Source organism: Heloderma suspectum, chromosome 2, assembly GCF_057233095.1.
Source record: "Heloderma suspectum isolate Gila_16-S chromosome 2, 16-S_ref, whole genome shotgun sequence".
Classification (NCBI taxonomy): domain Eukaryota; kingdom Metazoa; phylum Chordata; class Lepidosauria; order Squamata; family Helodermatidae; genus Heloderma; species Heloderma suspectum.
The window spans coordinates 91,980,379-92,004,432 of record NC_139459.1 but is presented as its reverse complement, the minus strand read 5'-3'; the positions used below and the strand labels follow the sequence as shown (position 1 = coordinate 92,004,432).

Sequence of the window (24,054 nt, the reverse complement as noted above, 5' to 3'; positions counted from 1 at the left end):
GAGAGGGAGTATTTGAGAGATTTTAGAGAAAACAAATAGCACTTTCTCAGTCATTTATTGTTGTCTCTCTATACCCCTAATTAAAAAGTTTCTGATTCTGATAACAAGCCTAGTCAGTCACTGTCTTAGTGCCACAGAAATAGAAAATGTGGCAAATAGGTACCTTGCAGGTTGCAAATGGACAAAAATAATGTATGGCTTCACGTATAGCTTTTAAGGAGTTCCCCAGTTTCCTCTGTGCAAGTCCCATAAAATACAGAAGTGGATGTTAAATGTGAGCCGAGCTTAGAAGATTGCAAATTTGACTTAGAAGGGTTTCATGAAAGTATGAATGCATTGTTTTGGTGTGCTCTTGCAATTTTTTGTTTTGTTTAAATACAGTTTCCTAGTTCGAAGAAGACTGTTGCCATGTATATACAAAGTTGTGCTGTGCACCAATTTTGATATCGGACAAGGATGGCCTAGTCCATGACTGGTTAAGCTGAAATATTTGGATTTAAGATGGATTACAGCACAAGGGTATGCATGTTTATTCAGAAGTAAGTCCCACTCATCAATGGGGTTTACTCGCTAGTAACTACGCATACATAATCTTTGTTCCATTGAGGTAACAAGTGTGGCTGGAGGCCCTGTCCTTGACATAGTCACATGGAACTAAGTCTCATTGATTTCAATGGAACTTCTTTCCAAGTAAACATATAAAATCAAAGACTCTGACCTGCCTTGTGAATTGGGCTATTGTTGTACAATGTAGATTGGTGAGTAGCAATCTTGACTTTGTTCTGAAAAGCGATTTTGTTTTAGCTATTCAGCACACTTTAGTTATAAATAACCAATTATGAAACATTTTTCTTTATGGAAAAAGGTTTTGGGGATTTCTTTCTTTTTTAATCCCCCCTTATTATTTTGGAAGGATTAAAAAGGCAGTATGTTACTTTGCAGCTTTGACAGTGCTTCTAGAAAGTCTGATGAATCATTGCTGATTCCGTAGCCAAGTTCTTGCCGATGGTATGGCTGCCAACTCTGGGGTTGTGTTGCCTTAGTATGGGCATTACTGTATTCGACAAATGTGTGCAGATAATAAGTTGCATGTGGTGATGGTGGAAGATGGACAATAAAAGAATCAGCAGGAAACCGCTAATTTTAGTTTAGCTTTATTATTTTGATAAAAGGTATGAAGGAATGATACTGTAGTCCTGAATTAATTTGCTAACATTAAATTGCAGTCCACTGGAATATGACCTATTTAGTGTGTATGCAAAAATGGATGTATATTTCCAAGTTGGGGTTTGATTTCTCCAGCTGAACTTCTCTGTTCCCTCTAAAGCTTTCATTACAATAAACCAGTTTATGTCTTAAGGTGCTACAGCACTTTTTGTACAGAAGAGAGTCCTGATCTTAATAACACAGTATTATTATTTCATCAAATACTAATGAGAAGCAACCAATTATTTCACCAGACTCCAGAATCATTACACATAATATTTCAGTGCACTGTTGATTTCTGCATGTGCTCATCCTTGTTGTGGCAAAAAAATTAATTGAAAATGTTCAAATTCATTGTATGCTGGAATTGACGTCAACTGGAATTCAGAACTTGCAATTGTTTTTTAGGTCAGTATGATTGGAGTGGCTATGGAACCCACACTGATAAACTCCAAAGAAGGGATGGGCATTTTTACTGTGGTCCAAGAACAACTTTCCTGCTTCATTTAGGCATTCAGGGTGGTGTCTGACGTGATCGTTGGCCTGAAGATAATATAGGTTGCCATTTCATAACCTGGCTGCTTTAAATGGAAGAGACTTCTTAAAAAATGGAATAATTTGTATTGTGTAATGGACACCGAGACTAAGCAGTATGCTTTCTAAACCACATTCTACTGTTTGGCCAGGCAGCATGAGGTATATTTATTTATATTCTGCTTTTCTCTTCTGAAAATGGTGATGCCCATATGTTGGCTACCCCTGGCATAGAGGGTTAAAAATAAAATAAAGGGCCAACAATAAAAATAAATAATAGTTGTAAAAGTTTAAAACATGCACTAAAAAGTGGCAATAGAATAGTAAAATTAAGAACGAAGAAAGAGCCAGGACTAAGTAAAACAAATCTGTACAGCAGACAAATTGAAGGCTTGGTGGAAAAGAAAAGTCTTCCCGTGTTAGCTGAACTTTGGCATAGTAGGAGACAACCTAGTCTTCCTGGGCAGGGAGTTCCAGAGACTGGGTGTCACAATGGGAAAGATCCTACTCTTAGTCACTCCCTCTACTTTAAAATGTTTGAAACTGATGTTGTAAAAAGAGAAGAGCTTTTGTGGAGGGAGACAGGTAAGGAAGAAGACAGAAAAATAAACTTGGAGCATTTAGAAAAAGCAGTCGCTAATATTGGCTGGGCCCAATCGCAAATATAGCTGAAATTATGTGCAGCACAATCCTATGCATGCTTGCTCAGAAGTGTGCATTTATATCTCGTTTACATGGAAGTAAGCCTCATTGAACTCAGTGTGACTTGCATCTGAGTAGACATGTATAGGATTGTGCTGTTAGTATATTAAATCACATCTGAAAGACTGAGCTCCATAGCTACAATGCCAGCCTTTCTTGCCTTGTGAGAGAAAGTATTGAACACTTGCCGTAACTTTTAAGAGTCCTTTTGTACGCTCTCCACTTAACTCTCCCCATCATGCACAGTTCCTTTATAATTATTACAAGATAATCATATTTCTTCTATTGGATGAATGCGTTTTGCTGTTACTAACCTGTGTGAGACACCATGAAATCAAAGCAGCCACTCATGCATTTTGTGCGTGAAGTCTGTCTGTCTCTTAAGATAACTGTTTTCTTTCCATAGAGCAAAAGATATTCCAGCTTGAAAAAAGTCTCGCAACAACTGGGTATGAGGTTGCGCTTCAATAAATTCTGCTTTTCATAGATCTCACTTATCAGGGGAAAAATGGGTGGAGGTGAGGAAAGCCTTGAAGGTAACAACTGTTGTGTAAGGCCTTTCTCAAATGGATGCAAAATGGTGGACAAATTCATGTAAAATGACGGTCTGAGGTCTGCTGTTGACTCAAGAAACTGAGGGAATTAAATAACATAATTAACTGCTGTAGATAAGAGACAGCTCTTGGGTAACTAGTTAAATGTTCATTTATGCCCAGACCTGCCTGTTCATGATTTTTAATTTTACCTCTTTATTTTCTTATTTTGTTGCCCCAGTTCTTGCTCCACCCAAGCTCCTGGCTCAGGATTTCACTTCCTTTTACCTCTCGCACAACAATCATTAAATTTTCCCTGCCTCCCTTTATTTTTCCTATCTAATTTTGTTTCTTTTCTCCTAATATTTTGTTATAGCTCTTCTGTATTTCATTTCTGCCATTTTTGTGTTCTTTCACTTCCTCCTTTTCTTTACGCACACACGCACGCACACGCATGTTCCCCTTTTTATACAATAATCTATTTTATTTTCTCATGCATAGCCTGATACTTTCACCTTTACATCAGTTTGGTCTTTCACATTTTCATTAACTAGCCATAAAGACCAGACTAGTACAATTATTAGGATCTGCATAGGCTGACTAGGCAGGCAGGTTGTTAAGTAAGTAAATAAAACTGTTGAAGTGCCAAACAGAGGAGGAAAAATGGAAATCAAATAAAGGGATGGTAAATAGTATTTAAAATGTTCTTTCAGTGATCAAATACATTACCTATGTATAAAAAGAGTTTTATTATTTTTAATATTATCATGAATGTGGGAAAAGCATTATAGGATTTAATCTCAAATATGAGATTAATAACCCGTGAAAGAATAACAAAGCTGTTTGGAACATGGAAGGCTTTCCTCATTTTGTAAATGTATGTTCTCCTTAAACTTCATGATCAGAGGAATACATAATCAGCCATGATCCTAATGAGATTCATAAAGCAAAGATATTCTGAGTGGGGGGAAAATACTTTTATGCACTATAAAGGATGGGAAAAGATTTAACAAGCAGTACATTCAATAGAATGGCTGGTAACACAGGGTTAAATCAAACATTGCCTAGCGTGCAACAGTATTTTCTCCCTCTCTCCTCCCCCCTGCAGCGCTCTGTGCTGCTCTAAAATCTGCTCTGGAGGATTTTCCAGCCCTCCAGAGTAGATTTTGAAGGCTGTGCAGGGGCTGTGCAGGGGAGGGGAAATTGTCGCCCTCTGGTTCCGCTGACGGAACTGCTTTCTTCAGCAGAACAGCAGTGTTGGATCCAACCCACAGTCTCCAGATGTGCAGTGTACAGACATGCCATATTTTGGTTTGGGCAAGAAAGACAACTAGATTTTAAACTGTTGGATATCTAATCCAATAATAATGAATGGAATTTCATTATAGAATACCAGTGTAATTAATTTTAGTATGCCTGTGATATTGGTTAAACATGTTGGCATTTAATATTTCATGTTTTGAAAAGAAGACAATTATTGGATCATTATGAAAAAGTTGTAATGTATAAAAAAGCTGTTCAGAAGCTCTAGTAAGAGAGGACTACGGCAGATAGCTTAATTACACATTCAAAAATATCACTTGGCATGATCCTCTTTGGGCTGTTACCTCTTCAGAATGCATTTAACAAATGGTATGGTTGACTTTTCCCTCCCTTAGAATAACTGCCAGTACAGCAGGGAAAAGTTGAAGCTGGAACCTTTCTTCCTGATATTCTAGCTTTCCATAGGCAGATAATTTTTGTAACAGCGAACAATTCAAACATGCATCCTTCTGCCTTCATTCTGAAGTAACACAAACCCTTGAAGTTCTGAAACCCTTATAATTCATGATGTGTAGGATGATTGCTATTAAGCTCCTTCACACTTGTTCCAATCATGTGGCCATGAAGAACAAGATGCTTTGTATGCGTGTACATGTAAAAAATGCTTAACATGAGACTGGAAGTAAGGATCGATCCGTCAGGTTAGAAATAGATTGTGCTCCTTTTTTCAGCAGAGTTTGCTGTTACACTAATCAACTTTCTCTTGGTTTTAAAGGCATTTCTCACTGTTACCAAGCAAGTACTGCCCTTAAGAAATAAATCTCTAAATTCAGATCTTGCACTTAATGGCATTATTAGCAGATTGATTTCTACAACTATGGAGTCTGAACACCTTTTAGGGTATTACTGAAAGATGTTCCATTGGCATTTGTGTATAAAGTCTAGTTCTTTCTACAAATCTTGAGGTGGCCATTTTTAAATTAGGAAAATACAGACCAGCATGGCCATGTGTTGGAAGCAGCTTAAAGTTTACGTAGAATTACATCACTTAATTAGTGTGGTTCATTGCCAGCAGCCATTTCCCTCCTGCATAGTGAAAGATTAAGGCTACCTTAATGTAAAACACAAGTTTGCTGAGGAAAGAAAGACAACAGAAGTGTTGTGTCTTTTATTTGTAGGAAAAATTAGCTACACTGCTGCAGTAGAACCTTTTTATTTGGTGGTTCCTCTCCGTAGAGGAATTCTAAGGAGTCTCGTTTATATGATACCAGGCAAAACTATTACTCATTTGTCTGATTGTGCCCTAATACATTTACATATAAAGGTGCTTGGTGGTTTCATATGTGCTGTTCTTAGAGACCTATTCTTGGATGCTGCCTTTAAGTCTAGAAGTATGTGTGTGTGTTAAATGTTTCAAGTGTTGCTGTCCTTTAAATTAGCGGAGAGTTTCAAGTAAGCAGAAAGGAACAGGCAAGAAAGGGGGAAAGAAGCACATGTGGCCCTGCAGAGGTTTTTAGTTGGTCCTGTAAGCTGCAAAGTGTGAGACTGTGTTGCTGGCAGTGGGGAATTAACACAGTTCTGTGACTGCCAGCCATGGGGTAGGCCATTTTCAGGCCTGTTCCGGAGGTCTTTGTGCCAGATCAGGTTTCCTTCTCCTGTCTTGCTTTAGCAATGTAGTACAACATTGAGGGCAATGTTGTCCCAGTGGTCATAAGGACCAGACTGGACAATTGCAGTTGCAATCCCTATTACCGGGCTCCATGTCAGTAACTTCAATAGGATTCCTTTTCATTGAGACTTTTATGGTAGTTTGTGAATTGTAATCTTATATCCCTGTCCCTTCAGTGTCTAGAAGCAAACTAAATGTGGTGAGCTGTATTCATGCATCCGAAATTTTGGAAAAATTAATATTTATTTACACACACACCTTTCAAATCTTTTGTGTTCTATTCTCATTTTAACTAAATGGCATTTCAAGAGAAGTAGCTTAGAATTAATTTCTATGTTTACATTGCATATACAATGTAAGCCATGGTTGTTAAGGCTTTTAAAGGTTGTTTTTAATGTTTTAGTATGTTTTTATTTTATTATGGTTTTTATTTTCTGAAATCATGAACCATGTTGGTTAGCTTCAGAAAGGTGGTGTAAAAATACAGTCAATCAATGCAACTCAGACACAATCAGCAAATGCAGCATCCACTCACATGTTCTTAAAAGGCCTCCATTTTAATTTTGGACATGAAGGTCAGTAGAAATTTGGGAAGTTCAGAATCTAAGGAATAGTGATGAATGAAAACTAGCAGAGTTGACAACGAAGGGCAGTAATGGACTAGTAGTTTAGGGCAAAGGCTGAGGAGACTGTGTTGGCGAATTCTGGAGGAAGGAGACTGGTTAAAAATAGTGTCAGCTTATCATCAGGATTTTGTAAGAATATCTTGCTGCTTTCAGTATCAAGTATCCCTGGAAGCCAATATGCTGCCTGTGCTGTCCTTCTATGCCAGCTTGAATTAAGGCTAACTACAATATCTACTACCTGGGACGTAAGGAGGTGCTCATCTAAAAGCACCATGGAGGGGGCCTGCTGCAGTATTTTTCCGTATAATCTCCTTCCTGAATTACTGTCATAAGGAGCAAAATTGTTACATGCTGTATGGGTAGCTATTGGCAAGCTAAGCTAGAAACTGGGTCACCTGCTGTAACAATATGAAAGAAGTACTGGATTTGGTCTGAGTGGGTTGTACTTCCTGGGAAGAACCAGGAAGTGGTTGAGGGCAACACCCATCACCTCTGGCCTGGGGAGAGATCCACACCCTGAAGGGCTTTGTTTAAATAAAATATAGGCTTGTTCGGAAGACAAAAAAAATGCATGTTTCAAAGTTGGTGTACCACACCCTGCAGACTCTGCCTTCCAAACAAATATAATTTTTATTTAAACAAAGTCTTCCCACGGATCTGTCTCAAGCAGTGGCCTCTCTCTCCTCCAGCCCAAAGCAGTGGGTGTTGTCCTGAAACACTTCCTGGTTCCTCCCAAGAAGCATAACCCACTCAGGCCAAATCCAGTAGTTCTTTCATATTGTTATACCTACAGTTTTCCTTATTTGCATAAATCTTAACACCAGGTGGAAGATTCTAATATTTTAACAAATTCTTTTTCCTGCTGTATCTCCCCCGCCCCCATCACTGGTTTATGGACATGGAGGTAAACCACCTGGGTCCATTTTGTAATCTCCTTCCCCATTGTTAACCGTGTTGGTTTTGATTCAGCACTAGCTCTACCAGTCTATCTAAAAACTCTTATGCGTTTAGGATCTGTAAATTGAAATGATTCATTCTAGTGAGAAAATCTCAGTGGGTTGCTTTTCCACCTCTCAAACCTACATTGTTTGGTTGGTACATGATATGCCTTTTAATTAAAAAAAAAAAAAGCTACAGAATATTCAATGCTGTTAAACTTCATTGTATTGGGTTTTCTTCTGGGAGGGAGAGGAGAGGGGAGGGAGGGGAGGAAAATACATTTTGGACTTTCAAGCTGGTTGTGTATCTTGCACTTATTTTCAATCAGTTCTTGCCTACCAACATCCTGTATAGGAATTTGTTTGCAGTATTCTAGTGGAAGATTGTGCAATTCCAGTGACCTAGATTAGTCTTTTCAGTTGTTTTTCTGTTTTCTGCTACAGATCAGGGACCATCCTAAGATCAGGGAATTATTTTTTAGATTTTTTTTAAAGTCCATTTTGATTTCCTCATGTAGCAGTAAGCTGAAAAAACATTTAGCTGGCTATCTCTTTGGCTGGTATCAGGATTATAAATATATTAAAACTCTATTTAAGGTAATGTCTGTCTTATGACTTGGTTTTTACTTTTGGGGTCACTTTATTGCAACCCTTCTCTGCTTGAATCAGGAAGATAGGAAACAATTCCTTCCTAATTTGTGTACATTGGATTACAGTTTTTTTTTCCGGTATCTGTGTCTCTTCCCTTTTCCCCCACTCTCTTCAGTGTGGTGTAATAAATTTGTCTGTGAGATTTTGATACATAGATAGATAGAAGCATCCTCTGTCTTTAAGGCAACTTTATTGTAGAGAAAATATGGCTTTGAAATTAAGGCACAGAGTAAGCAGTCACAAATTCTGTTCTAGATTTTGGTCTTCATTCTTTGGCAGATGGAGTTTTGTGTCTTGTGTGTGCATGTGTGTGGGGGTGTTCTTATATATCTACATATTCCATTAGGAAGGGATCTGTTCTTGACTTGGTGTTAAAAGTGGCTTTTTTGTTGGAGTCCTGACAAAAGTAGGGCATGAAAGCCATGTAGCATCAAGTTACAGGTAAGAAGCATTTTGGCAGCTTGATTATGTTCTACTGCTTGTTGTTGATGCTGGGAGATTTGAAAAAACGGAGCAAGAAAGAAAGAGAATGTGTGTGTACCATGCTAAATATGCCCTTACAAGGCTATCCCTGATAGTCTTGATAGAAACTAGTGTAGTGAGTATGGCCTTTTTCCAGTTTGTTTAATTGTTTACCAACTTGGCCTAGCTGGAACAATAGGAGAGGACTGGGATGGATTTTTCACTCCAGCACTGTCCCTTTTTGAAAGTATTGGCAAAGATTTTGCAGTAATCCTTCTGAGTGTCTCTAAGGGTTTGAGCAGAAATTCTGACTTTCATATTAAATCAGGCATGGTTATGAGGCAAGAATAATTTTGAAGGTTTTGTGTAGCACGTGACTGATAGAGCAAGCAACTGGGACACAAAGCCTTCCCATGTGTTTTTTCCAGATGTGGTGGAGTGGAGTGGGGGAGTGTCCAAATGTAGCCAAATTAGAAAAGGGTTGCTTGTGGAATATGCCAAAGGAGTTTTATACCAAGAGAAGGATTTCTAATACCTTTTAAAACAAGGTCATTTCCTCATATTGATTGGAAATAGATAAACTCAATCCCCTACCTGCCAGCATCTGTTGACGAGCTTTCTACATAATTATTATCTTTCCATGGAGCCTAGGTCTGCTGCATGAGGAAGTATTGTAACCATAGGGCCATATTTTTAATTAGCGGACACTATGCTCTCTCTTCACTGCCCCACTGTTCATAGTGTTTTTGTGCTGCTCAAAGGATGGGTTGGATGAAGGTAATCGTATCCATCACTTCTATCCCCTTCCTACCTCTCTTTTTACATTTGACACTATCAGAATTCAAGTGCTCACTTCCATTTCTCATTCTTACCCATCATGTGAGCCATGCCCCTGTCTCTCACATCCAGTACGGAACTGGCCTATATACTTTTACTAGGCAACCAACATGGCTAGCATCCCAGCCAGACCCATGGCTGATGCCCTTATGCTTTGAGCAGTGCCAGGTGGCTGTTTGTTTCTAGCCACCATTTTAATTTCCCTAGTGCCCTCAATGTGATATCATTACAAGACACCAGGGAAAATTTAAATAGTGGCTAGATTCAGCCACATGGCATTGCTTGGAACCTGCCAGGGCCCACTGACGGGGCGGGGGGAGTCCAACAGAAGGCACTTTGCCCAAGATCCCATCAAAGTGGCTGCCAATAAATAGTTACCATAGATCATCTAAACGTTACTGGACCATGCTGTACTATGGTCTTTTTCTTAGAAGTAACAATTATGTTTTCTGTTTCATTGTTCTTCCCCTTCTGCCATTTCTTTCCATTTTGATTTGTTCTGCTGATCCTTCTCAATTCCTGATGCTGAAACTAGTTTGATGGAAATGTATCCAGTTTATCTTATACGGCATCTAACATATATTTGGGCATTCGGAAAATAAAAGAACAGCCATGAAAAGTTTAATATTCAGACTTGAAGTTTTACAACAACAAGAATCCAAAAAAGAAAAAAAACAATACTTTGACATTTTCTTTTTTTGTGGTAGAAGGTGAGAATGCTTACAGTAGTTTAAAAATGTAATCCTTTGAACAAGACATTTCTGAGAATGCGTTGATAAATTAAATTTAAGAGGTGGCCATCACATAGTATTGACTGCTTGTATGTTGTTCCTGAGTAATTAATTTTAATTGCCTAATGTGCTCAAGATGTAGTGATCATATGGGGCTCGTCATATGGCAACTGTTTAGTAATTTCACTTGGTTAGGTTACCAAGCGGAAAGTGGAATTATTATGTGAACAACATAACACTTAGCTTACTGTTAGGCTTCAGTTGATAATTTTCTGAATAACTGAATTTCATATGACTGATTCTCAGGTAGTGAAGTCCTCTTAGGGTAGCTTTAGGATGTCAGTTCCAATTTTTTAGAAATTTATCATGAAAACCAAAGAATTCTTGGAGACAATTCAGAGTTAAATAAAAAGATTTGAGGGGCTCAATATAGCCAACATCCAAACTAAACTAAATTCATGTTTCTGTTGTTATTTCATGCTCTAAGGGCCGTATCTATATTGTATTTTTCACTGCCTAAGTCAAGTAGAACTGTTAAGAATGCTCCTTCTTAGAGTCTCCAACAAAGCAGAAATGATCTGCAGCCTTAAGGCGGCTGGGACTGCCTGCACTTATATTTCAGTATACAGAACAGTTTGTGTTCACAATCTCTGCCTATTGTATGACTGCAGATGAGACAGACTGACTGACTCCAGGAAGCTTGGCCGGGGTGGAGGGCGTAGAACATCTTTCAGTGCCACATGCGACTCACTTTCTGTGAAATTTGGCTTGTTTCTAGTAAATAATTCTAGTCAAAATCAATGCTACATTTTCTGTCTATTCCACTTCTAAATGATGAAATGCAGCATGCGTGTGTGTGTGTGTGTGTGTTTAACGAGCCAATCTGCTACAAATAAAAGGATCTGTATAATAATTTGAGAAGTTTTAAAAAGTTTTAGTATATTTTACCATTTGTTTAACACATCTTGAAACTATGGCAGAAGCCCAGTTCGGATGTAATGATGCCAGATTTCTGAAGAATTATCGAGAATGAGCAAGCATGCTGGTTTACACTGCTCGATTGCTCCCACTTGGTACCTCCTGCCAGCGGGAGCAGCTAAACAAACCAGGACGTCTCTGTCTGTGATTTGTTTTGCGTTATATCCAAAACGGAATCCTGGCCTCTTTGCTCTGCTAACGAGCCAGAATCATAAGGAAGGGTTTGTTCTTAAATCCGAATCAGCCCAGAGTGTAAAAAGAGGCTAGATGCTTCTAAATGAGCATTCAGATTATTCTCCTATTAACCTAAGGGCAAAGATGATGATTCATCGTTGTGTGGTCTTTTTACACATAAACATTGTTCCACAGTGTCCAGCTGACTTTTCTACAGCAATCCATTATGCATTACAAGCAATATTTTCTGCAGATGACTTCAGGATGTCGTAGGGCTTATGCAATTACTGGCTATCCATATTTTATATAATATTTTTCGCAACATGTGTACTTAGTGTAAGATGAAATCATGTTGGTAGATCCACAGAAACTGCAGAAACCAACACCACAATTTAATATGTCTAGAAGACTAATTCTTTTACCAAATTTCATTTAGTCCCTATGAAATGGGCCCGGTGTGTGCTGCTAACTGTCTGTTTATAACCTATGAGTTCCCCAGCATTCCAGGGCCAAAACAGACATGACTTTAAATTCGTATCTAGCAGCTATGTCTTTTTAAATTTTTACTGTAACGTAGGTGCAAGAGACCCAATCTGGATTGGGACCCGTGTGTGTGTGATTTAAGATCAAGATTGGGCCCTTGTGCCTACTCTGGAGTAAAAATGGAAAAATAGTAGCTGCTAGATACGTATTTAACGTGATGTCTGTTTTAGCCCTTCGTTACATTACCTTGGATGGTTCACAGTGAGATGGAGAATTCTGTCCACCAGAAATAACAAGCTTGTTATAGTTTACATGATCACTTAACCTGGGATAGTCTGTAATCTTGTCAGAGGTATTGACTTTCTTTAACTCTCTACAATGTATGACTTGACCCTTTAAATGTGAAAGCAAATCAGACACTGAAGTGAGGTCAGTAGTTGTCCAAGGATATCTGATCATGTATACCTGGCTTGCAACTTGTTTAGACAAGCAGAACAGACAGCCGCTGAAGTTTGCACATTCAGGGGATGCCTACTATACCAAGATGTTGCATGCAGGTCTGGACTGTTGTGATGCTTCAGACATGGTCCCCTCATCAAGCGAATTGAGCATGCACTCCCTTCCCAGAACTTTTGTGACATCACAGGAGATTCTGGGGTGGATTCTCAGCTGCTGTGGGGGCATGCCTGTGCTGACTAGACCAGCAAAAATATAAAAAATAAACCCTTCAGCTAGCCCTGCCTGAGAATTAGATGAAGCATTGATTCTAGCTAATGCTAGAACTATGGCTTGCTTAAAATTTCTGGGCTTAGCTGAACAAAAAGTCAAGCTTGCTTACTCTTTGAATTGAGGAGGTCAGCCCTTTGTGCTTGCACCTCTTTAAATCATTAGAGTAGCCTTCCCCAACCTGGTGCCTTCCAGATATGTTGGATTACAGCTCCCATCATTCCTGGCCACTGGCCATGTTGGCTGCAGATGATGGAGATTATAGCCCCAAACATCTGGAGGGCACTAGGTTGGGGAAGGCTGCATTAGAGAAATCATTTTAAGATGAAAGCAGCCAGTGCTGGAAAAATAAAAGCGTGTTGTGATATCGTAAGCAAAGGCTAAATGTGACTAATGGAACTATTGAAAAGCTTTAACAGTATTGGCATGTGATAAAACGTTTTGAACGCTAAAGACAAAGTATGGTTCAGAGGTCTGTTAAGTCAGCATAACGCCACTGAAATTGCTGCAGCTATAACAGTGCAAATGGCTACTGAATTAAAAATTCAGTGAAAACATATTGGAGAACCAGGGAAGGGGATCAAGATCTCATTGTACTGGTGTTGTCCACAAAAAAAGCTTCTGGGCCCAGGGATATTGCACCATTTAAGGTTGCCCCAAAGATTAAATACTATTCATTGCTATTACCGATTCTTGTCTTTCCTAGTAGGAAATTAAAAATAATGTAAGATTACAATCCTAAACACACTTAATTGTAGTAAGCCCTACTGAACACATGGTTGTGTTGGACTGCACACACAGCAGTTTCTGAAACAGTGTTTGTCTATGTATATTGCTTTATAACTTGCTCCAATGTCTTATGATCTCTATGTCTTAGTTAAACCAGCTGAATTTGATCTGATTTAAATCTTTTAATGTTCCATACTCATATTGGTCTTTTTTTTTTCCATATTTCATTTTAAGAGAGGAAAATAGATCCGTATTATTAAATGAATTCTATAATAATAGTTTGATTAAACATGCCCACTGCAATACAAGACAGAATCCAGATTTACCTACTTATTACCGTATTATAGTTTTATCCCACTTATCAGTCAAAATTTGTAGCCCACAGCAATTAAAATGCAGCCCAAAGGCCAATTAACATGCAGCATGAAGTGCTGCTGTGAGGAGGGGGTGTATTCTCAGGCCCTGTGGGGCTGACAGAAGGGTGCTTGGCAGTAGCATCACCTTTGGCAATAACAGTGGGTGTTGTGGGAGGGGGATTCTCAGGTCATCTCTACACCAGCCTAAAATCCTGCATTTAATATGGGGATTTCTGCTTCCGTTTTAAATGCAGGATCACTACAACTCCCTTTTTCATGTGCTTCCTTTCCCCCCACCCCTTCCCCCCTCCTTCTCCCCGAATCTGAGTCTCCCATTATTTTTCATTGATCTTGCTCTTCTTCTTGCCACGTTAACTCTTTTCGCGGAGGGAACTCAAGCAGAACACAACGGGGTAATTTGATAGCTCATTATCCGTGATCTATTTAAGAACAGGACAAAGGGTATTTGGTGCGGGAGATGCCTTGGATGATCGCTGCATCATGTAAAGAGCCTGCAAACGTCCGTGAAGGAGCCGTCTCAATCGCAGGATAAAAGCCCAGTGTGAAGGAGCCCTCAGTTTCTAGTGCAGAAGAACAAAGGGTCAAGTAGAAGGTGAGGGCCTCGGTCTTATTGCTGGACTATCCACCATGATCCTGTGCAAGCCTCATTGAAGTGCTTGCCTCTGCACATTTCCCACTTCATTTCAATAGGTCTTGAGCCCAGTGATAGAACCAGTGGATAAAAACATGTGAAGGATAATTTTGTATAAAGTTTTGCCCTGTGGCTTTGGACTTAGATAAGTTTTGTCAAATTCAGGAATGTGGTATCTGTTTTGCCTGAAACCTGGCCAGGAGCTTTTATTTTAATAGACAATTCCTCCCAGTTTGTGTAAGAAGTACAGCATTCCAGACAACAGAGTTAGTTTTCAGTAATGATATCCTTGCTGCAAATGACTATAAGAATTAAATCCTAAATAATAGTATTCAGAAACTTTCCGCCCTAAGAATGTAAGTAAAGGGTGTGGGCTTTTTTTTTTAAAGCCTTGTATGTACAGAAACCGAGTTTAGATTATTTAACACAATAATTTCAAAGGTAACGGGGTACTAAACAAATACTTTGGGCTTGTTAGAGATGACAAGGACCAACATGAAGGATAAAAACTTTTTAAAGCATAAAGATAAAATTCTCATTATTTTAGTGAATAGGTTATTTTTTAAAAATAAAATAACCATTTACCCACACTTACTGAGAGAACTCTTGTGTTTGTGTGGTGTTTTACCTTAGGTATGTTAACTACATAGCTCTTTCTTGAGGAAGGAACACAAAATTAGTTTAAAAATTAAGCACTGTACATTTTCTTCAGGAATGCAATATGAAACTACAAACGTCATGTGCGTGTTTTTCATTTAATTGTGTGGCTCTTTTTGGTATGTGTAGTGGAAATAGAGTTGTTTGCATAACAGGATTGTTGTTAAAATGTGTGTTTTCTGTGTTACTTTGACACAGTTAGTAGAAAGTGTCAATTAAACAGAGTAGAAGGGTGGAAAAATACCTCATATCCCATACTACCCATGAAGGTGCATAAGCCATTTGTTAGCCAAATGGCAATATTCATAATAGTATCTGTAGCTGCACTGCTGGGAGCAGATTAAGCAGCCATGATTGCTTGCTGCTGGACTCCACTCACATTCAGTAGCAAGTTCTATGCCATTGGCATGTATTGCAGTTGCACAGAGTGGCTATGTTAAGACATCACAATCCTGGTCTGATATATGGCTAATTAAACCAGGAATGAGTCTTACAGTCATATGCTCTTTCCCATATGCCAGTCCCATTTCATATTCCCCTCACTGGGAAACTGTAGTTTATGTGCTGCTTCCAAGCCATGATATGAAACCAGAATCTAATCCTGGTTTGATAACCTGTTTTGTAAGTATCACTTAAACTACATATTCCTGGTTCAGACATCATGGGAAACCAGGATAGTAATGCCAATGCTGGGACCCCAAAGGGAGGAAGGAAGGTGGGGGAGGAAGCGCATGTGCACAACGCTTGTACCCGGCTTGATAAATCATGATTTATCAGACCACGATTGGGATGTCTGAACCCAGCCAGTGTGTGTGAAGCATTTGCCTAAAAGGTGATGGGGCAACACCTGATATTATTATGTCTGATTTTGGCAAATGCTGTAGCCACCTTCTCACATGAATTGGTTGAGGGCATGCCCAGTGGTGTGCCCAGTGCCAGGAGCAGGTCTGGCAGTGCAGCCCCACTCCCAGTAATTGCGTGATTTACACAGGAAGGGGGCTTCTGCCCACATTACACGAAGCAAGTACTTTAAATGTTGGCAGGTCTTGGTTCTGGTTTTTGCAGCTGTGTTTATTTTTTTCATACTAACCTCACAGTTGGTTGTGCCACCAATGGCCACTCCCTTCTGCCTGAAATAATCTTAGTATGATCTGAAAGTAGCAAGGTCATCTTTTGACTTCTGAAGGTGCCATTTTGACAGGTCTCTGTGCTATGAGCTACAGAGAGAGTTAGTTGAAAGCATATTGGTAGATGTGGGTCATAGGTGGGCATGATGGGCATTGATTTATTTATTGCACTTTTAATTAACCAATGCAGTAACCCAAGTTCACTGGGTGATGTACAATACAAAAAACATAAAATGCAAATAATGAAACAATTAATAAAAACAGCACAAAACAGTAGAACTATTTTGATCTCTATGAAGTGGACGTTTGTGCATGCTGGAGAATTTGGCAATATTGCATTTCCTACATTCATACAGTAGAGCAGGGGCAGGCAATGTTTTGGGGCTGTGGGCACATTTGGCAATTTGAGAAACTGTCTTGGGCACCACCACAAAATGGCTGCTGTGGGAGGCATGGCAAAGGACAAGTAAGATGCCCAAAGACTGAATACAAGGGGTCTGATTCCCAATACACTAAACAAATCCCTTGAACTCACAGTTTTCAACTTCAAGAGAACCTATTTTGCAGCAATCCTAGCCGCCAGTAAGAAAATGCGATAATTTGTAAAAAGTGGGAGGAGTAGGACACCTTGGTGGGCACAAAGAAAGGTTGGTTGGTTGATTTATTTATTTATTCATTCCATTTCATTTCATTTCATTTCTATACCGCCCAATAGCCAAAGCTCCCTGGGCGGTTTTGGTTCCCGCCAATGCATGGAGGAGCCACATTGGTGCCCATGAGCAGTAGAGGATATCCAACTGGTCCTTATCACATGACATTTATAATGTGGCCGGTGTAGTCAAGGATAACTAATGATTATGCTAAATGACCCTCATGTTGGGCATTCTAATAAAAACCAAACATAAGTTTATTTCCAAATTCTCTAAAAGAAAAGTCAAGGTTTTATTTCAAAGTCTCTCGTAGTACAGCACAGCTTAAAATAAAAACGCTATGACAAACTCATGATCAGACATCTGTGTGCCAGATACACATAGTTCTGTGTGCACCACTGCTCTATTTAAAACTTTACATACTTTCTTTCAAGCAGATCCAAAAGGTAATGTGTTGGAGAGAATGATATATCAATTTAGGGAAAGTATTTTCTTAAAACATTTTCTTGTTTCTTTTGATGGGCTTTGTTCAGATTGTCATTTGCCACATGAGTGGTGTGAATATCATAATTCTGTGTTAAAAGACATTCCAGTGGATATTCCTTTATTGTACAATGTTAAGTAACTTAGGCTGCAATCCTATATACACTTACCTGGGAGTAAGTCTAGTGAACTCCATGGAGCTTACTTCTGAGTAGATGTGCTTAGGATATCACAGTTATTTAACCTAGGTTGCTGATTTAGAAGTAGAGGGATTTTTATTGCGTAGTTGGATTTAGATTTTTGGGGGATGTTTTCAATTTTGAAGCTCGGTGACTTATCTTTGCATGACTTCAAACAGTTCTTCTGGAACTTAGAAAGCTGCTTTCTACCAGGTCAGGCTATTTGTCCTGTCCAGTACTAGCCCAGTATTTGTCATGTCTGGCTGGAAGTGGCTTCCCAGAGTTGTAAGCAGAGGTCTGAGCAGAGGATGCCATGATTGAACCTGGGACTTTCTGCATACAAACCGTGTGCTCTGCCATTGATCTAATGAGTCCTGCCCTGTTCATTGCTCCTTGGACTTAATACAGAATTACCTCTCTGTGCTAGGGTCCCCAGTGTGTCCACAGCTCTTGGCACACACCAGCTCCCCTTCCCTCTTAATTTTTTATTTTGTTTGTTAATATTTGTTAACTTTTTTAAAAAAATAGGAGGGCTATCGTCCAGCACCATCTTTATTTGGGTTCAAAAGAGTGTTTTTGCATGTTAGAGTGCAGACACTCTCTCTCTCTCTCTCTCTCTCACACACACACACACACACACACACCCCGCTTTGTACTTGGATTCTTGGGCAAGTTACTTCTTTTTTCATTTCACCAGTGTGCTTTCTGGAAAATTAGTGTTTTCTGACCATGCCCTCAAAGGCAACCATTTTGTGAATGGGCAAGCCCCCACAGCAGCCATTTTGTGAGAACGCCCATGACAGACTGTCAAAATTACAAATGAACCCATCGAACCAAAAACGTTGAGGACCCCTACTGTAAAGCATAGTTTTAACTGAAGTGGTAAAACTGTGCTAGAGCTGTACCACTTTAGAGTGCAGGTGGAATCTCATAGGGTTGAATACTCATTCATACATTCCCTCCCCATAGAAAAGTAGAGGTCGGCAAGGAAGGTTCTTTCTTCACACATTAATCTTTATGTGGTCAAAAATAATCTCCATATTCACCTCCCTGTAGCTTTTCATTTTTGGATCTTATGGTTTTTTTGGTTGAATCAGGAATACTTATATCTAGCAGGGCTGAGAAATCAATAAATTACTCCAATCGTAACTTGGGCCATGATCCAAAGAGGCACTTTAATGGTTTGTAGAACTTTTGACTTCTTTCCCCCCACTCCCCTCTTCTTCTTTTGAACTGCAGAGCACCATATCAGATTATAAACTGCTTGGAATTATAAAGTGCTCTCTTGAGTTTCAAAGGAGAAGCGGGGGTTGGGGGAACTGTTGTTTTAAAGAAAAAAACCCAAAGCGCCTCAGCACATGGAAATAAGCCCTGTTCACACATTACAATGGCAGCATGGTTGCTGCTAGGATGGCAAACTATGTAGGTGCCTTTACATGAGGGAAACCATTTATGTGAAGTGGATTTGTGTGAACTTGCTGTTCGTTTGGGCAGTCAAGGGTCTGAGATCCAAACTGGTTTTGGAACATCCACAGCAGGAATCAGAATAGGCACTAGCTATTTTTATGGCATTAGCCACAACACTGTTTGTGCTGAAGCATGTAGCTATTATGCTTCAACACAAATGTTTTGATACCTAAATAATCTAATTTTGATTAGGTGATACTTATAAAAAAAAGAGTAGTCCTTTAACTCCCATCTTCCCTGTAGCTCATGTCCTTATGTTACATCCTTCTAAGTTCTCATACTTAAAACTTACATTTTATCTAAATGTGTGAATAGTGCTCAGTATTACTTCTGTTACTAATTTCACTCCATGCACAAAATGATGTTGACATAACTCTCTGTGCAGAAAATTACGTTGACACAACTCTATTTTCTCGCCTGGATCACAAATATATTAAGTATACCTTGTTTTAAGGGTCAGGGGGAACAACAGCACTGAATCTGGCCCTAAAATATATCTCATGGTGTTTAACCTTGGATAACTGCTCATTAAAGTTTACAATATAAAATGATGGAAGACCTAGGTACCTGCCGTTGACATTGATGTTTACAGGAGCTGAGGGTTGTTCAGCATCTTGGGATTCAAGAAGCTAATTTAAGAGATCAACGTCTTGGTCTGTGCAAGTTGGCCAAGGCATTGGAAGAATGTGTCAGAGTTGGGATTAGCCCCCTGATGGGTTCTTTAAAGGCTGTTGTTCTTCACTTCATTCGGCTGTTTCTCCTTTTATCTTGAGTCTGTGCTGACTGCTCAGCAGAGAAGCTGGCTCAGTTACAGTCTGGTTGGTTGGAGCTTGCAGGAGTTGTAACACTCTCATCAAAAGCTTAGGAGGTACTGCCCTCTGCAGTTGTCAGCTAATTTGGAATCTCACCAGGCACTACTCCCCCCAACTTTTTAAGGTGTGTGTGTGTGTGTGTGTGTGTGAGAGAGAGAGAGAGAGAGAGAGAGAGAGAGAGCTAGAGAGAGAGAGCGCGATAAGTCCTAGGTTACTGTTATAGGAGTCTTAATAGGTGTAATCTCTAAAAGCCTTCTAACAGGCTTTTAAATGTAGCAATCTATTTATATCCACTGGCATCTTTTCAGCCAAAAAACTTTTATTTTTTAATAAATTGGGTTTTTTTTCACTGTATCTCAAACCCCTCCTTAGTTTAAGGGTGTTATTTGCTGTCACTGCTTTCTCCACTAGAACGTCTGGCTGCTTTCTGATAAATGGAGTGAGTTTGTGTAATCTGGGGTGAGCAGAGTTCCATAACCACAACTTCTGGCAGTGGGCATCTTTTATAATTCATCTTGGAAAATCCTTTATCTGTGATGTATAAGAAACAATAATTTTTGTTCTGCTTTCTAAAACTAAATGTGTGTGTTTCAGAAAATATATTCAGTTACATCAGCAGTGTTATAAAAACAAAACAAAGATAGCCGTGCTGGTCCATGAGTAAAGCAGCCTTTCACATTTAATATGCAAAATTTAAAAGCCAGTCACACCAGCACAGTTTTGGATACTGTGAGAGGGAAGGACAGGAAGTGTACATCACTTCCCCTTCCTGTTCTTTGAATTTGTTTTTAATATGTTTTAAATATCTGAAGCAGAACGCATGGATCTCCTCCCCCATGCCCCATTGATATGTAGATGTTCCTAATATGCACACAGTTTGCAAATCTCACCATGCTGAGAAATAAACAAATTCCACCTTCATACGTTGCAAAGAAGTTTAGACAACAGCATGTACCAAGGATTCATGTTTCCTTTCTCCCTCCCCTCCATCTTGTTATGTCTGAGGGCATCTCTACACGAAGCTAAAATCCTGCATTTAAAATGGGGCTTTCTGCTTCCGTTTTAAATGCAGGATCATGACGCCTCCCTTTTTTCACATGCTTCCTTCTCCCCTTCCCCCTCCTTCTCCCCATTTCTGAGTCTTCCATTATCTTTCATTGATCTCACTCCTCTTCTTGCTGCTTTAACTGTTTTCATGGAGGAAAATAAAGCGGAACACAACAGGGTAATTTGATAGCTCATTATCTGTGATCTATTTAAAAACGGAACAAAGGGCATTTAGTGCAGGAGACGCGTTGAATGATCATGGCGTCATGTAAAGAGCCCACAAACTTCCGTGACGTAGCAATCTCAATTGCAGGATAAAAACTCAGTATGAAGGAGCCCTGAAGCTGCATAATATTACTGTGTGGGCTGATTGTGATATTCAGTGTAGCAGAAAATAAATGCTTAGGATGTGACATACTACTGTTTCAGCATGACAAATTAACTGTGCAACCCTATATATGTCTTCTCAGTGTTCAGTGGGGCTTACACCTAAGCAAATCAGTATAGAGTGGCCATATGTCCTACTTTACAGAGGAGCATCCTCTATTTGATGGTTGTCCAGTCCCAAATCTGGTTTCAAGAAAGGAAGAGCAGGAGCCTTAAAGTTGTCCATCTACAATTAGACTTGCATAGAAGTCTGCCACCTGGTCACAGTCTTCCCCACTAACTATTTCTAAATTTGCAATTCTTGCATATGCAGTTATACTAACTATTTCTAAATTTGCATTTATAGCGTATGCAAGCTTTATGTAAATAGCTGTCCTCTTTGGTCCTTTTTTCACTTATGCATTTCCTCACTTTTGAGGAAGCCTAACCGGCTACCATAAGTTGGTATATGATTGCAGCAGCAGCAGTAGTAAGTAAGTAAGTAAGACTTCTAGCATCCCGCAGCCAGCATGTTTGGCTAGGGCATGCTGGGAGTTGTAGGACTTTTTTCTGTCTAAACATGCATAGGATTAGTCCCTTTCTACTCATCTCTGTAAGCCACTCTGGGAGGCTTTCTGGCTAAAGAGTGGGGTAAAAATGCTTTATACATATACATGCATGCATGCATACATAAGAGGAGTATTGCTGTTGGAAGGTCTTTCTTTGGTATTGCAGGACGATGGATGGATGGATATGGGCATAAGAATATCAGCCAGAGCTATTAAAATTAACATGAGCTTTGCCATTTATTTTAAAGGGAAGTGGATTGCACACTTCGTGGCATAAACATGGGTCTGCTGCTATAAATCGCTCACCAGGAATCTGTAAAAAATAGATGAGAGGTTTTTTTCCTGCTCCTTTCCCCTGTTGCATATATGTATCATGGTTCATTTTTGGCACCTGTGTAGGTATTACAAACATATTCCTTGCTTGACAGTCATCTTTGGCTCAGGTAACCTTTTTTATCCCCGTGTGTGCTTGTGGTATGCTGCACTCTGGCTTATAGTCTGTAAGAGCATCTGGTTATGGAGGCCAGAACTGGAGCCTAGACAAAAGAAGCTTCAGGTCCTATCCTATGATTATAATAATCTGAAGATGGATCTACTTGTCAGGGAGCTTTCTTTTTATCAGCCTACAGGACATTCTTCTGGCCTTTGCACTTCCTTTCTGGAGAGTGAGGATGGCAAACAAAAAGATTAAATGCAAAAGAGCCATCCTTATGGCTTCAGCTACAGCTGGCATAATAATGTTGTAGCACTTCTTCAGCATGCAGAGCTAGCCTGTATTAATTAATCATTTGACAGTCATTACCAAAGTTTGTGTTGGCTGAGTCTTTAAAACCTCACTTTCATTATCCAACTTTTTCTGTTTCATGAGCGTATTCCTCCCTTCTCCCTGGCTTTAAATACTAATCCTATATTTATTCCTTCACATTCAATCATTTTTCCAGGGTGGTAGGTTTCCCCCATGTGCTATTAGAACTCTTTGAAGTGCAGATGTTTCTCTGTAATGTTCTTACCGCCCTCAAAGCTTGGCACTATGATGACCTCCTTCTGGCTAGACATCTTCTCCGCCTTCTGTATTTCATATACCTACATCATTGAATCTCATAGGATTATATGCGAAATCATTCGTAAGAGAACTGGGTGTGGTCAGATGTACACCCTGTAGTGCAAGAGCAACCTGTGCTGAGCTTAACTCCAGCACTAACCTCTGCACTAAATGGTGCTATGATTTATGGGTTGTGTTGGTGCTGGGGCCAAGAACTCTAGGCATTGGTGAGGGACAAAAGCTGGAGGTACTCTCGGGGGTGAGTCTTCAAGCTAGCAGAGTGTGAAGTTCTAAGTTAAAGCAGCAATAATAGCAGCAGCGAAGCCAGTAAGACACAAAACAAGCTAAGTAACTGAAGGAAAACCGCTTGACATGAATTACAGGGGGCAAGCAGTTTATACATACACAAAAAGTAGAATCTGCCTAATTAATAACCATACAAAGCAAACTCTCTTGATAACTGAAATGTTTGTGGAACTCAAATTATTATTATGTTAACATTTTTCTGGATCAAGGTTAAAGCTGTTTGACTTACTCATAACATTGGGGTTGGCTGCACTTTTCATGTATTTCAAGGCATAATGCATAAACTGTGTTGAACAAACTTAAGCTTGGTGTGTTTTAAGAGAGGTTTGTTAACTCTCTGAGGGGCTCATTCACACAAAATATTTTGCTAGTGAAGATGCAATCCAAACAACATCCTCAGTTGTCCCTAGCCAGTTCCCACAGTTACACTTTCAGGGCATTGGTTCTAGTGTTGTGTAAAAAACTGTAGTCTGCATGCTGACACTTCCAACCTTATACAAACAGGTTTAGAATTAATGGGATTTTCACTGAGCAAAATGATGGACATGAGTGGCAATTAAAACCCACAAGCAAGCTTCCATCAGCAATGGCTGAGGAAAGTTCACATGTTCCATTGCCAATGGATTCATGCATGTTTTGCAAGAAGCATAACAGCTGCCTAGATGAACTACAGCAGCGTAATTATTGTTTATGAATGTGTTTAGCATTGAGATATATTTCATAACCCTGTTGAAATATGTATATATTAATATAGAAATAATTTTTTAAGAAGTACATTTTGAATCTATCATGTTAGCAACTTTATGAGTTCTGACTGTGGTGTCATATGACCACACTGCCAGTTTATTTATAAATTGGGGCGCCCTAACACATAGTTCCTGTCCAGTGGACTGGGAACCTTTCTTGAAAAGGTTCATGGGAAAGGTGAATAGCACAGTAAGGAGAAATTACTTTTCACCTTCTGAAAACACAGTCAAGGAATGCTCTCCAAGGCTTAGCCTGATGTGCATTACTTATTCAACATGTACATAGGAATATAGAGGGATTAGGTCAGTGTAGTTGTCTACTAGGGCTACAGTCCCATTTTGTGAGTGGCTTT

At 39.4% G+C, this 24,054-nt stretch overlaps 1 protein-coding gene across 19 annotated transcripts in view; it reads left to right on the top strand.

Annotated features, from left to right (window-relative positions):
- The window catches only part of AOPEP (aminopeptidase O (putative)), a 237,667-nt gene that overhangs the window by 136,574 nt on the left and 77,039 nt on the right, over positions 1 to 24,054 (top strand). The window contains exon 16 of one of the 19 annotated variants that reach the window (XM_084834129.1): positions 382 to 541. The exons of the other annotated variants lie outside the window; for them this stretch is intronic. Within the exon in view, the coding sequence (XP_084690255.1) occupies positions 382 to 444 (63 nt within the window). The 3' untranslated portion in view covers positions 445 to 541. Of the gene's footprint in view, positions 1 to 381; positions 542 to 24,054 lie in introns of those variants that run through there. 19 annotated transcript variants of the gene reach the window in all.